The sequence below is a fragment of the Cyclopterus lumpus genome, chromosome 4 (genome assembly GCF_009769545.1).
Source record: "Cyclopterus lumpus isolate fCycLum1 chromosome 4, fCycLum1.pri, whole genome shotgun sequence".
Classification (NCBI taxonomy): Eukaryota; Metazoa; Chordata; class Actinopteri; order Perciformes; family Cyclopteridae; genus Cyclopterus; species Cyclopterus lumpus.
The window spans coordinates 19,992,273-20,008,106 of NC_046969.1; the positions used below are offsets into that span (position 1 = coordinate 19,992,273).

General features: G+C 39.7%; 2 protein-coding genes across 3 annotated transcripts; both read right to left on the bottom strand.

The window, feature by feature from the left end:
* Positions 1-3,407: 3,407 nt before the first annotated feature.
* Positions 3,408-9,714, bottom strand: tax1bp3 (Tax1 (human T-cell leukemia virus type I) binding protein 3). The gene is made up of 4 exons (XM_034531212.1): positions 9,501-9,714; positions 7,482-7,601; positions 6,053-6,130; positions 3,408-5,872 (listed from the first exon to the last, which is right to left on the bottom strand). The coding sequence occupies exons 1-4, from the start codon at positions 9,537-9,539 to the stop codon at positions 5,723-5,725; spliced, it is 387 nt and encodes a 128-aa protein (XP_034387103.1). The 5' UTR covers positions 9,540-9,714; the 3' UTR covers positions 3,408-5,722.
* A 750-nt stretch (positions 9,715-10,464) lies between these two features.
* On the bottom strand, positions 10,465-14,398 carry hsh2d (hematopoietic SH2 domain containing). 2 transcript variants are annotated; one of them, XM_034530991.1, is made up of 5 exons: positions 14,082-14,398; positions 12,998-13,087; positions 12,738-12,903; positions 12,220-12,447; positions 10,465-11,573 (listed from the first exon to the last, which is right to left on the bottom strand). In XM_034530991.1, exons 1-5 carry the CDS (start codon positions 14,189-14,191, stop codon positions 11,181-11,183), a joined length of 987 nt encoding a protein of 328 aa, XP_034386882.1. In that variant the 5' UTR covers positions 14,192-14,398; the 3' UTR covers positions 10,465-11,180. The 2 variants fall into 2 exon arrangements, with proteins under 2 accessions (XP_034386882.1, XP_034386881.1); XM_034530990.1 differs by having other exon boundaries at positions 10,465-11,630; positions 14,082-14,396.
* Positions 14,399-15,834: the final 1,436 nt, after the last annotated feature.

Below are 15,834 nucleotides of genomic sequence, written 5' to 3' on the forward strand. Positions count from 1 at the left end.
CAAGCCGTCATGAGGAGCCGGATCCTTCCGTCTTCACCTGGATGTCCTCCCTGAAGCGAGGCAAAAACAATGATTCAAACTTTGCAACCTCCAACACAACTTTCAATCAAACCGTGTGAGACTTATCTTGACAGTGATCGTTTCTAGACAAAAATAACTAGTACAAATTAAATCTTACACACCTCTGCCTGTCCAAGACGCTCCTCACACTGTCATATGGATGCCTCTCTCTCTCTCCAGAACACAGCCGATAATGAACCGTGTTGCCCACACACTGAATCTTCTCTCATCAATTTCACTCTTACAGTATTTCCCGTTTTACTATCAGGCGGCTTGTGCTCGTCCATGAAGCCTCCGGCAGAGAAGAGCTCCTGGGAGGTCTGCGTGGGAGGAGGTGAGGTTAAGGATGCTTGAGGAGAGAAAAAAATAAAAATACAGATAAACCACCTGCTGCCTGTGTGAAATAATATTAATAAACTGCTTTCTCAATGGATTTTATATTTAGATAAATGTGAGAAAAGAAACAGCCACTTCCTAATATAATATATTAACTAAACATAGATATCATCAGCGTATTAAATGCTGGCTTTGGGTCCAGAGGGAGCCTGTAGTATAAACACATAGTAGTACTCATTGCTCGCTCACTCACTGCTCTGAACCACTATGGGGAATTCATGTATTTGTAACCCTTTGGCACCCAGCCTTCCACTCTAACTCCCACTCATCATGTTCACGTTCACAAATGTTGCATTGCAATGAAGTCCACCACAAATTGAAAAACAATCTGCACCATGTGTGTCTATCTTGAAGATGAGAGGAAGTGCAGGTTGTAAACTACCAGGGGGCTTTTGTACAAACAGAGAAAAAAAGACCTTTGGGGTAAATATATCAACTTAAATGTGACGTCCTTGTGGGGTTTGGGGGATACTTTAAAAAAACGAGGTTCTGCAGATGTCCTTCACCATTAGAGTATATAATTGTACATTTGGAAAATATATCCTGACAGGAGGCATCTTCTTGTTCCAAAGCTTCATAGCAGTTGAGATTGAATCACATCCACAATAAGCTGCTCCTGAGCGTTCTATTCAAATTACAAGATCTTCCTCAGCAGATGATGTTGCCCAACTGCTCAACTGTTTATTTTTTTATTTTTCTGAGCACTTTAAGGACTTCTTGTCCACATTGGCTTTAATGTCAACTTATTAACTTCCAGTTGCTGAGGAAGATCATGTGATAAGATTATGATGTGATAGTAATCCACAATAGAAAAGAAGTCCTAAGAGCTCAGAAAAAAAATAAAATCTGAAATGCCATTAAACTAAGTTAAACTGAAGAAGAGCGTGCGATACAATCGAAAGCTTCAATGCAGCTCCTAAATACACTAAATAGACCTTGTGTTGAGATCGTTAAGTCATTGCAGCTGTATGACTTTGTGAAACCTTCAATCTCAATATGATGGGTTTTACTTTTACATGATTTGGACATTTTTATATGTTCTTTTAATTTCAAATTTCAAAACATCCAAACGTATTTGATATCATTGGAAATTAAAAGTGCTGTGAGTTTAAACAAGTACTCGGTTAACAGGAAATAACAGTATTACCCGTCACTGCACTTTATTAATAGAATTAAAACACACGGATAACCTCTGCATGCCGGTACATTCCCGGCACACGTTCAGCAAACCCTTTATTGCACCCAACATGCATCTGAATCTGAGGCTGTGGACTTCCCTCTGGTTGCAATCTGGTGTCGGACCAAAGCGATAGCAGCAGATTGCATCGCCATGGCAACACAAGTATGCTGCCATAACGTGGGAGGCAAGGATCATGTATGATCCACGGTTAGATAGTGTAATTATTCACACGCCTACAGGAAGGAACATTTATCTCTGCATTCTCTTTTTTTCCATTCTTCTGGTGCAAAATATCAATATTTCATTTAGATCGATGTGATTTTTGCAGTTGTGAGTTTGATAACTGTGTAAATCAATAAATGAAATCTATTTCAAACTAATAATCTAAGTAACTACATTATAATAATAATAATAATGCATTGAATTTATATAGTGCTTTTCGTGATACTCAAAGACACTTCACATAATTATAACATCCTAAAAGCTAAAAATAAATAAATAAGAATAACTAAAATACAGGTAAAACAAATAAAACAAATAGGGACTTTATGAAGAGTATTTGTAAATCCTGGTGAAATTATAGCATGCAGTTCATCCTGGTCATTGCTCCCACTTATAGCTGCCCATTAGTTATCTAGCAACATGCGATATGTACATGTTGTGGTATTGTGAGTACTGGCCAAGATGTTTGTGCATCCACTTTATTGTCTCATAGTATGATGCCCAGGCAAGTGGAATGGAGCATGCTTCCCTCTGTCCCTGGCACAAAAATAGCGCATGCAAGCAAACACACACAGACACACACACACACACACACACACACGTTTTGCTCATCAATTATTTCTCAAAGGGGGATATCAGCACAGCCTTGCCCTAAATCGACCCTCTCCCATGATGTCACACAGACCAGGTGTTATTTTAGGACTTTAAAAAAACATTACACAGCAAATTCAGCTCAGCTATGTTTGGGTGTCAGAAAAAGAGAAAAGAGACCATAAGTTTGCTACTTCGATTTGGGCGATATGGAGAAAATACTTTGATATCAATACTGTGATGATGTGGGTGCTTTTTCAAACTATTTACACAATGAGATTTCTGATCATCAGTAATGTGACAACACATGTTACGACATCTAATAGATTAATTTAATATCAATATATTACCAAACCCTATATGCTACTTTACATTGTGTAACACCTGCTATCACGAAGCAAATAACTAACTTTATCTGTACAATTACGAACTGCAGTTGGCTTTATCAAGTCAAATATTATGAAATACGTTGAGAAACTGGATCTGTATTTCACTTGGTTGCTTTTCAGTTCAACTGCAGTTGCTTAGGAGAGAAAATTTATTTAAAAGCCCAAATCAAAATGAACCGGTGCAGCACATTAAAATCAAACTTTCTCACCGGCTTTTTTATAGTGAGTCGCATTTTGCCATATCTTTTATTTTAAGGCATCGTGGACAGTGTTTTCACCGTGTCCTCAGTTCAAAGGCGAGTGATTGGTTCCACGTTCACATATTCAAGAGATGAAAGTAGAGATTGCTCTCTGTATCAAAATGCCTTGGTAAACACGGAAAGGTCAGGAAATAGATTCTTCCCTTTGAAATGTCAGCTGATTACTTCATAACGGGCGGCATGACGCTATTTGAAGGGCCTGTAAGATAAAAAAAATAATAAAGAAGAAAAGAGGAGGAGAGGTAAGAAATAGACTCTTGTGTGATCGTATTTTATTGGCGCTTTATCAATAAAAGGTAGAGAGGCAAGTTTTGTTTTCAGTCTTTTAATATCTGAGAATAATTCATTTAATAAACTAGATACAATCAAATGCAAACCATTTGTGCTCTGCTCGTAGTTCACGTTTAAATGTCTGATGTCATTCATACAGGAAATACTACAAGTGATTTGTCTCTCATGTCGTGCACTCCTTTCTAAATGCATCTTTGACATTCTGGTAGTCTTCCAACATGTTTTCAGGGAAGCCCTGAAGATGACATAAGGAATATAAAATTAAAAAAACATGTTGTTTCTGGCTTTTCTCTATTTTTTCTATTAATTTAGTACTCTACTAGATATTTTCACATTGTTGTCTCTAAAAAGCCTTAAAATTAAGTGATCTGAGAAATAAATTGATTAAACTGTTCATAATTTAAGTCGATATTTAGGCCATGATCTGTGATGATTAGTCACAAATAGATTTGGATTCATTTAAGGGGCTCATAAGTGTCAAAGGTTTTCATTCCAAAATGCTTTATTATAAAAGTACAATATTGACTTCACCAATTTAATATTTTAAATAGTTAGAATGCATTGAGAAATGCTGTACCTTTTTTATTTTTTTCAGAATAATGTTGATGCCATTGATGAATAATTTTGGAATGAAAACTTACATTTGACAAACCTGATTATTAGATACGGTTTTAAAAAAAATATTTTACAAATCAAATAGTTGTATAAAACAGACAACATACATTATACAGACCACTAGTATCTCACTAAAAAAAGAGCCAATAAAAAACAACCAAGGTTTTTAACCTTGGTTGTTTTTTCCCTGGCTGGAGACAGATTAGTGTTGTAATTATTTCTTTCAGTACTGTATCATTTAAAAAAATAATAATAATATTGTTTGCGTTTATTAGTATTAATCACTCATCTGCAATATTAATGCAGTGTGTATCAGAGGCAGTCAATTGTTGTGTTGCAGAAAATAAAAATAAAAACGTATTAAACATTAATGTAAGGCTGCTATGCACATTCCCAGTTATCAAACAACAGGTTCTCCTGCTTGGTTCATGTTTACACATTTTTTACTTGGACTTTTGGTCTTCGGCAATAAACACCTGAATGCAGCCGATTCCAGTGTGAAACTCGCGGGTTTGCTTCCATCCAAATAGCAAAGGACCAACGTCCCCTTGCTGAACCTGATTAAGGTGAAACACTTGTGTGTGAATATATTGCAGATGATCAGAGAAAAGTAATCTGGTAGGTCCAGCTAGTGAATTGTTGTTTGTATGAGACATAATTAGTGTAACTTGGAAGAAGAAAATGTACATTTTGAACGGTGTTGTTAGTTTAGCAGACGCAGTGAGAAGATGTTAATTTAGACATTGAACATTATTAAAGAATAATTAGTGAAAAAACATCGGTATGCATTTAAATCATTACACATATATGGTTTGTTGTATAGAACGTGTACAAAATACTGTACCGTTAACTAAAAAAATTATTATTACGTTACATATTTGTATCACTTTACAGCGCCCTGGTTTTTACTTTGGTATTTGACGCTGTAATCTGAATGACAGCAAAACCCTTTTTATTCAAATGAGATGAATCCCTGATCATTAATGACACAATAAACATTCTTGTATGATGTATCCAAACCATCGAGACCAACTTCGGTCGGCTGTATGCAAAAAGGATTCAAAGAGTAGAATTGCTCCCAAAACGCTTGTACCAAGCATGGATATGAGGACATTTAGCAAAGAATCAAGAATGCTGTGATATAATCAAGTTATAGTTGATGTGTAGAAGAGCGATATGCAAGCAGTATTTTATGAAAAGGTCAAAACTCATCAGCTCACTGTTGTTAAAAAAAATAAATCAAAAACAACCAAACAGTTATTATAATGAATATCTGCATGAACTGTTCTAAATCTTTGTTAATCCTTACCAATACTGTTCATACAACAACAATGTGAAAGTTACATCGTTACTGAAAATCAAATCTCTTTATCGTAGGCTCACAGTGAATTATTCATATAATTTGGAGAACACATTTTGGATTATATGCATTTGAGCCCCGTAGATCTGAAAAGGTTTTGCGTTACTCCATATCTCAGAAGAATATGCTACAAAAGATATATGAAAAGTAAAGCGGACAACTGTGAGATGAGTGTGAGTGTGTATGTCCAATGACTGTAGTGTGCAGATTCAGGCATCTGACCTCGATATTAAATTATCTGATGTGGTCTGCTTAATAGTTTTGCATTGACGTAGTTATAAAGGCCACGGTGACGCCACCATCTGAATGTGTTGGGTCCTTTGACTTTTGCATCAGTTTGTGGTTGTACGTAGTGTCATTACTGTCTGGGGTAACTGCACATAGATTGTTTGACAGCTTCCTCCAACGACCTCCGGGTCACCAATAGCCGCACCACGTCCTCGTTCTTCTTCGTTAGTCTTTTACGAGCCTGATCATGGGTCACCATGGTCATATCCCAGCCGTTCACCTAGAAAGGAAGAAAGGGACTTTGTGTGAGAAAAGCTGGAGCCATTTTCTCTAAATTTAAGATGACCAACAGCGGGACGGGGCGAGCGTTGCTCCTGACGCACAGCTCCCATCTTCCTCTGTAGTGTACACACGGTGCCATCTTGTGGATCTACACCAAAAGCTCCGTCTCACTGCACACCTGCATTATTTTGTCTCCCATCCTCAAGCCCGCCGTGTCTGCTGGTCCTCTCTCTGTTATCCTGGTCACATAGATGCCCTTTGGGAAAACCAAACAAAGTATTTTATATGATCACATATGAATAACAGACAGATAGAGATCTAAAACAGATCTGAAAAAGGCCAATTCAAAAATATGAAATAATAACTTGTATATACACATACTCTACAATAATCTTCGGATTGGATCGTAATCTTTGGATTATTATCCTCCTATTAATTAATTCTACTGAATTCAATTGGTAGCACAAACTGGGGTGTAGTTTGCATCTGGAAACGCATGGAAAGAGCCCGGCGTGGCGCTTTCATCCGTTTATCTAAAAGGTGCTTGGAGGTTTCCATCCTGTGGGGCCAGCCATTGCTAAGCAACCAGTCTGACAGTTAGCAAACTGTCACAAATTGCTTCAACCAACAGTCCAAAGTTTAAGATATTAAATTGACAATGCAATATGGGGAAAAAAACAGCAAATACTCACATTTGAGAAGCTTTTTTTCACGTTTTGCTTGAATGACTTAAAAACGCAAATTTCTTTTAAGCACTTTGCAGAACACAAAAACGAGATCGAAGCTTTTTGTTCTTATAAGGCGTGTTAAGTATTAAGTCTCAAGTGTTAACGTAATATTAAGTGGTGTTGATGAGAGAAGAGCACCTGAAAAGCTCTGTGGGAAAGTTCCCATAATGATGTTAAACATGTCAAGAATATCTAAAGGAAAGCTTGTGAGGTAATTAGGTCGAGCCCAATATCATAACTTATCATTTCTCTGAAACAAGGTATCTGAGCTGGCCATCTGTGGGCACATCTCCAGCTCACACTGTGCAGAGTGAGCAGGTAAGGCACGACTCGGTGTAAACCTGCAGTATTCCTTTCTCTGACATCAGAGAGGCGAGTCTGGTTTGATCCCACCTGAGTCTGCAAGTGATGTGTTCAAGCATGTCCGTATTTATAGCTCACCAGAGAGTTGCTTCATTCCTGCGTGTCATTAAGATTCAATCGGCAGCTTTGTGTTCCAAATAAGACCCTGAAGTCTGGAGACAATCAGAAAGGTCATACGAGTCACCTGAACTGGCGTTTTTCTGCCCAGTGTAAATTACAAAAAGTACAACAGGAGTCATTATTTTCTGTACTTAATGTTGCACGCAAGAATGAGCAGCACTTCCCTGTTGTATTTTTTTTTACCCCCGACTAATGGATAACAAATTCTAATGCATTGAGAATTACAGGATTTGGTTTGCAAATACTTCAAATATAAATATATATTGACTTAATGAGACAAACATCAGTTTAACCTTTTACTGTTTGATTCTGGATGATTCTCAGATACCAGGAAATGTCTTGGTAAATAAACAAATGCAGTACATAAGCCGCGAAATGACACACACGCAGACTTACTTTGTCAGTCTTGTCATCAGAGAAGGGGTTCTGTCCAGGGTCCTGGTCTATCCCTCCTCCGATGCTGAAGCCCAGGATCAGATTATTTCCATGTCGCAACTTCTCGATCTGAATTCGTTGCTGTTTTAGACAGAAAAAAAAAATTCAGTAGTTCATAACACTATGCATGCATGTATGCATGTATGTATGTATGTATATAGTTTGTCTCAATAAGAATAAAAGCACACAAAATTATTTCTGGGTAGTTCCATGTGGAACCTGTCATTAACCATCAACCTGCAACATGAACCTAACTGTTTGTGGTGATTTAACACTCATTTAAATAAAACAGATGATTTGTGTTGATTTTCAGTTTGGAAAATGAAAAGGAGGAAAATGGCAGTAAACAGACAAGTTGCCATCCAGTGAGGCACCGATTTATCCACCACAGACACATTTCAACGCATGACAACTGGTAGGTTTCACAGGCTGTTCTCGAGTGATTGAAGTCCACACTTGAACAGAGACTTTATTAGTGCAGCTCTGCCCTTGACACTGACAAGCAGCTGCAGGCTCACGAACCACCAGATGGATGGATGACTCCGACAGCAGCGCTCTTCAAAAACACTCCTCGACACAAAGACCGCCTGTGTGTGTGGTGATGAATAACCAGACATTCACCGAGTGGCGTGGCTGATACAATGAAGTCTGAGGATGTCTGGAACTCTTTTAATACAGAGACAAGTCAGTCAGGGCTTGCCAGCTACACTACAACACATGTTGCTCTCCCAGTAAAAAGAGGTTTATGAGCCTGATTGGTAGACCCGTTATCATTATGTCATCAAAAAAAGAAACTATATAATACTAGCTACTTGCTTCTATATTTGAGAATCAAGTGTTTAATTAACTCCTATTAGTATTCATAATTGGAAATGTATATTAAAACCCCAACATTTGGCAGGCCAATATATATATATATATATTTATAACTGCATCGCAGAAATGCCTGAAGTATATTCAATTAACTTAAACACATAGTTGTTCAAACAGGGAGCTCTGAGGAGTTTTACCTATGTTGGTCACAACTCATTGGGGAAAAAAAAGCAACACCAAAAAATCCTTACGCCTTGTTGGGTGAAGGTGTGCACTTTTATAAAATCATAGGTTGTTGACAAAGTTTTTACAAGGGAACAACACAATGCTGCTGCCATCTTTTTTATTTTCTTTTTTTGTCAAAGTATTTACCAACTATACAGTTAAAACATCCATGATATACAAACGTCATGGTCCTTTATCAATCGTGGATGCCACACTATAACACACAATGAGGAAGTAACCTGCGTGCTTCCTTAACCCCACCCCTCACATGCCATCACTGCAACTCTGACCTCGAGTCCTACACCCGTCCACCTCTTCTTTGTCTTAATAAAGGCTCTGTTTGCAGTTGTGACCATTCCTACAGCATTTGAAATCATCGCAAAGACACAATTCAATCCAAGTGCGCTTTATATTCTGTAACTCTGTATTTAGGTCAACAAAAAGGGAACAAATATCCCTTCGAAGTCAACCGGAAGACAGAGTCGCGCGGATGGTGACGCCCATCTGTGAACTCTCTCGAGACTAGACGCATTTTTGACAAAGTGTAACGTATGCAGCGTTCAAGTGTCATAGCCCATCTTGAAGTACGACTTTCATACTGCAACACGTTTCTTTGAAAAGTGAGAAAAACTAGCAGAATAAAGTCCTAACCCCTCCCTGCCAGCTCGCTCTCTGTACCGTAAAGCTCAGAATACAGGTGCACCGCGGCTTTCAGGGAGGCTGGGTTCAGGCGAGGCGAGCAAACGGCGAGCTTTTGTTGTGTAGCTCAACAAACAAAGTCCAATTAGGATTAATTATAACTTATCTAGATTACGACTAACGTTAGCCACCACTGCTTAGTTCATTCAGAGTTTTGAGCTGATGCGGTTTCGCGTTAACGTCAGACCAGCAGCCGAACAATAGAGACCCGCTGAATGGACGCAGCCCTGCTTTAAAACTTACCACAACCGCAGTCAGCGGCTGTCCCGGGATGAAAGACATTGTGTCGCTACGATTTTTAGGCAACGGATGTAGAAACTTGCAACAAAGTCACAGAAAAGAAGTCTCGAGAGTGGGGCAACTTCCCTGATAACTACACGAGTAAAGACAGGCTGATCCCTGGCTGGAGACCAACAGCTTCCCAGATAACGTCACCTAGCCGCCGCCCCCCCCCCCCAAGCCTATCCGATTTGTGCGTTTTGTAGCACGGGGTAGCCCGGGAGGGCGGTGTTTAACCGTCCGCTGTAGCCCCCACTGAGAGTGTAGAAATATGCGTTGCGAATCCGACTCTGCGTGGGTTTTTCTTGTGTCCCTTGTGAGAGAGGGTTTGGGTTTCCTTAAAAGGAACTGACAGACAGTGACCTCCTGCGATTCTTCATGCGCCATCCATCTACTTTACAACATGATCTGATAGATAAATAATATCGCCACGCATGTAAAGTCGTGAAGCCCCTCGAAAGACAGTCGATGGTTTTGCATTGTTATGAGCATCGACAGGAGTAATTAACTACAGTTATTATCTACAGTTGCTTTGCATATTAAAACAAAACTAATGTATACACTATGACACTTGGTAAACAGCAAACTTGAAATGGTACTTTTACATTTTAAAATCATTTACATCTGATGTGGATTACTGCCACTAGAGGGTGGTCTATATTGACACAAGTTGATTATATTAGATTAGTATTAGGGCATTGACAACCTTTTCTATTGTTAAAAATATCGAAAAATTCACAACGTCCTTAAAATATATTTTTGGAACATTATGAGAACATATACAGTACTATGACACTAACAAGTGTGGGATAGAAAAGGATTGCTGTCAATGGGTTCCTGGTCCAATCGGGTCACCACCCCTTCATGCACAAGGCACTGCAGGAAAGACATAACAGATTGTTCTAAGGTGATTTATTTTTGGCTCAGTCATGTAACAAAATTAGACGCTTTGAACGGATATATTGTCAAGTTGTATAAATATTATTGATGCTTTATATATGTTCAGTAATAATAATAATAATAATAATAATAATAAGGATCTGACTAATCCATTTGCACAACAAATTAAATGATTTTTGGCCCCTTTCCGTGTCCCGAGGCCATGTGAAATGAAACTCATGTGTTTGTTTCTGAACCAGCTTAACCCGTGTCTGCAGTTTCTTCCTGATGCTACGTCTCCTGTATTCAAAGCAACTGACACAAACTCTGTCATTTCTGATTTACATGCCGTGCGTCAAACTTCCTCCTGCTGCCTCTTCACACATTACATTACCACAAGGGCAAACAACAACAACATTGCACCTGAATTCAAAAGCCAGGGAAGAGGCTAGTGACCTGTTGCTTATGTAGAGCACATTTGCATTACTTCTCTTTATGTAACAATGCTCATCTATTGTCTCTGTTGAATAAACTAGCAAAAAAGAAAGAAAGAAAGAGGAAGCACTCAAAAGTCACTGCCACTAATTACAGTCACATGGGGACAGCAGTGTAACCTTGATAACCATTCCCTACCCTTATCCTTTATAATGGTGTACTCGAAGACTGATACAAGCTCCTTTTTATTGCGCATGACGCTTGTGTCCTGCACCCACTGAGCGTTTTATCCGTCTGTATACAATATATTTCTAAGGGAGCGGTAGTGTATCAGAAGCCTGGAGCAAAAGGTGGAGGTGGACGGTATTCATAAGGTAACTCTCCATCAGTCAGTGTCACATTAGTGTAGGTGTAGGAAAATGGCTGAGCATTGGAGGTCTGCTGCCCGGTGATGAACTGGTACTCATTGCCAGCGTTTCCACTCCTCTCAGTCGTCTCCATGTCAATCTCAGCGTACTCCTGCGACATGCTTCTCTTCTTTTGGAACTTCTTCCTGAGGTTCTTCAGGTTGGAGACGACTGACGACTTTGCCTCCTGGTTCCTTGCAGGCTGGTTGTTGCCGCCGAGGGGTTGCTCGGCTGTAGGGGTCGGGCGGCCCTCAGAGACCGTTCTGATACACGCCTGGTTCTGCTTCAGTGGAGGAACCGAGGTCCGAGCCGGGACCTGGGGAGGGTGGTTAGACGGAGGGTTGTCGGCGGTGAGTCTCTTTCTGGTCACAAGCTGAAGGTCATAAACATGAAAAGTGCAACATAGACGTTTGTTAGAAAATAAAAAGGGCACCTTACATTTTAGAGTAAATCTTAGGTATATCTTGAAAACATGAGGTAATCATGTCTAAATAAACAACACAACGTTTTTTTTAGGAGTTTGACTGTCAAAAATGCAGCTTCATCAGGACTGTGTGGCTGTGTTTTGATCAGATTTGATTGACAGTGGCCTTGCAACGTACGAAAACAACCCCCACAACTGCCATCAGATTTTGTTTTAAAGCTTGCTTCGAATTTGATTTGTGCACAAAAAAAATGACATGTTCCTGCTGAGCCCACTTTAAATAATAAGTGGAAAAAAACAACAATAGAAAAAGAAATATTTTGTGGTTAAGCACCAAAACCGTTCAAAGTTTGGGAGAAAATCTTGTGTCCTCACGCGTCCTTGTGAGAACCCATTAAGAACAGGCAGCTGGTTACAATGAAAAGCTTTGTACTTTCTTGAGATAAACATTGATCTGACAACATTTGGCCATCTTTTATTTTCACAAAAAATTAGAGCACCAAGCAACTTCTAAAAAAGCTCCTTTGATCAGCATTACCAGGGGTGGGAGAGGGCAGAAAGGATGTTCTTCTTCCAAATTAGGGTAAAGATGGTAAAGTTGGTCCAAGTTATTTGGTCGATAAGGAAGGGCGGGGGGGCTTTCTTTTTGTGATGATGGGTGACCTACGCTGCCATGCAGCGAGTTGGTTGGCAACCAACTAGTGTTTGGGTTAGGATGTCTTTGGGGAAACAGCAACTCCGCATAGTCAGTCTTGTCATCGAAGGTCTTCAGTGAAATCAGAGAGAGAGAGAGAGAGAGAAACAGGACATGAGTGGTTCTTTTCTGTTTACATGATGCACAGGTGGCAGCCAAATAAGTATAAACATTGTGGTTTGAGATGAGGTTACTTAGTTTCAACTCTAAATGCATCTACTGCAAATGCCTAAAAACAAATATGTGGTCACTGGGCTTTACTGTAACTTCCCCCGTTAAGTTAATTTCCCATCACCCAATGACCTACAAACACACACACACACACACATCAAGGACAAATGACACCTGTATTCACTCCTCACCTGTCCACAAGGGAGAGTCAGCACCTCACTGAAAGGCTGGATAGGAGTCCGTTTGTGAAAGTCCACCATGTCCTGCAGACAGCGGTGACGCCTGTTCTCCCCCACGATGACGTAATGGCCGTCCTCCGATGCATCGATCATGAAATGTTTGCAGCGGTCTTCGGCACTGCGGGTTCGAAGAGATGGAGAGGATGCGTGGAGAAGTGTGACCAGGGCAGGGCTTCGAAATGTGTGAGTGTGAAATGTAAAATGAAGCTCACCGGTAAGAGAGAGAGTAGCCAATCCTGCTCTCACTGACTCTGATGAGGAAGTAGCCCGGAGGCCTGGACACCAGCAGCTCCTCTGCCACCCTGCACAGAAACGTGGATGCAAATCGACACAAAACAAAACTAGAAAAACGTACACACACATAGTTGAATGTGTAAATGGTTTAGCATGTGGACTGGAGCCGGACTCAGTAAGCGGTGAAACTGTCCCTGGGAATTCATCGTCTTAAGCTCTTTAGGAAACAGCTTTCACAAAATGTTCTTACCATACGTGGACTTGTCATTTAAAAAGAAGTCTAATAGATACAGCAGGGCATTTTAGTCTCGTCAGTAAAGTAAAGTAACAGATGGAGTACATGATGCCTTTTGATGAGTGTGGTGTATTTTTTTTGTTGTGAATGTGTTCAGTAATATGTTCGAGTATTACAAAAGTCAAGGTTACCATTCAAGAGACTACTTAGCTGATACATCTGTGGCTCCGGTACATCATGAATAAAAGCGTATAATCAATGTCTTTGTACGTGTAGATAAAAGATGCATGCTCTAGTTTTGCTTGTTTGTTTCGCTTGTTGTCTAAATATTAAAAGACAAATCTCTGTTTTCATTTAAAATGCTTCTAACTGCAGTTATGTTTTATATGGTTTTGATGTTGACCATCGCTTAAAGCACGTGCTTTTACAAAAGGTTGAGAATAATAGTGACCCTTTTTCTTCATGTGGTTTCCAAGAACTTCCTAAAAAAAAGAGGACGTTTGACATTTAGACTTTGTTTATGCTTCTATGTTCTTTTCTCGATACTCTCAGTCCTACTTTTGTTGTGTCGATCCCTTGCTCTAAATTAACTTTTTTGTTTTATTCTTTTTAACCTGACATTAATATTATATATGAAGCAGAGTCACGTGACACATCCACATATACATATACAGGACTATACACTTGAGCAATTCTCACTGCATGCATGGAACGCACCACTGACACCTTCATGGTGCACAGGTGTTTAAAACATGGCTCTTTACATTCCTCCCTGTCTGCCAACCACTGCTACAGATGGCGGACAGTGATATACTTTGAGAACTTACTTCCTGGAAATGATCCCATGAAACCATTTTGGGATATTGCCGTTCCTGATCACCAACTGGAGCTGGGACTCTGTGAACCAGGTGATAGCATCATGCTCCAAACAGCTCATTTAATCCTCTGGTGGGTCTGTCGGACAATTCACTGAGGATAAAAAAAACAACTGCAAATGCGTTATTTACAGCTCATTGAGTTCTTTCAAAAGAAACAGGTACATCGAGTACATCGAGCAGATTGAGTTCATAGAGTTCATAGAGTACATAGAGTATAGTCTACATAGAGTACATTAAGTACATAGAGTACAAACCCCATACAGATTTGTGAGCTGCCAGGAAACAAATATCCATGCATTTAGCTGTATGTGCCATTGATAACTAGCAGAGTATGCAATCAAATGCCAAAGATGTGATGATTTTTAGGATATTGTTCCTCTTTCAAATCATTTAACTGAATAAAATATATGGTGTGATGTACTGTGTGAACATTGTTCCACAGTTAAGAGAAACCTCACAATACTTTGTGTTTTAACCTTTTTTTTTCTCTTTACAATACAAAAAGCTTTGAGGATGTTGGACTAGTACTAGAACAATTTGTTCTAGTACTAGTTTCACAATGTAAAATGTGTTGTTTGAAAAACTCAAATGATAAATTTAAAAAATGACACTGCATTTGCACATAAAACTCAGAGATGTCTACAATCTACATAGCTCAAAGCAAATGTTACCCACCTTTACTCCGGGAGCTTCCTGATATAAATGACACCGCAGATCTCACTCACCTGGCTACACTTGTCTGGAGGCGGGGGCAAAACTCACCCACTCGTGACAAGCCGTTTACCAGTCGCATTCAGAGAGAACACCACATAATACAGCCACATTATAAATCCTTTATATGGTCGGACAGAAGATACACACTTATCCTTAAGTAGGACAGTGTATTTGGATTATGGGAATGTAGCCTACATAGATACATAAGTACATCATAAAGCCACAGGTGTACACTTCTTATCATTTTTAGAAGGATTTCTTTATTTGTGTTGATTTCATAAAGCCTTTGCTGGTCGTTTGTTTGATCAGTGAAGTTTTATTGACGCTCCCCATTTCTGCAAAGCTAGCCCACCAGTAGTGTAATACATATGTGGGTTTTTAAAGAAAAGAAGAAAGCTTCTGCTCGGCCGATGAGACTAGAACTATCCTAACAATGAAGTTCACCGTCCGCGGCGTTATTGTTGTTAATGACATTTTTACTGTTTAATAAAGTAATTTATATACCAATTTAAATGTCGATTAAACTACCTTAACTGAGCCAACAGAGTGATACAAGGTATTTTTCTGGAAACATTGGAACAAGTGTTTGTCCATCCATCCATCCATTTTCAATACCGCTTATCCTCATTAGGGTCGCGGGGGCACTGGAGCCTATCCCAGCTGACATAGGGCGAAGGCAGGGGCCACCCTGGACAGGCCGCCAGTCCATTGAGGGCACATGTAGGGACATACAACCATTCACTCTCACATTCACACCTATGGGCAATTTAGAGATCAATTAACCTGCAGCATGTCTTTGGACTGTGGGAGGAAGCCGGAGAGCCCGGAGAGAACCCACGCTGCCACGGGGAGAACATGCAAACTCCACACAGAAGGACCGCTCCGACCGGGAATTGAACCCGCGGCCCTCTTGCTGTGAGGCGACAGTGCTAGCCACTACACCACCGTGCAGCCAGTGTTTGTAATAATCTGAAATAATAATAATAAT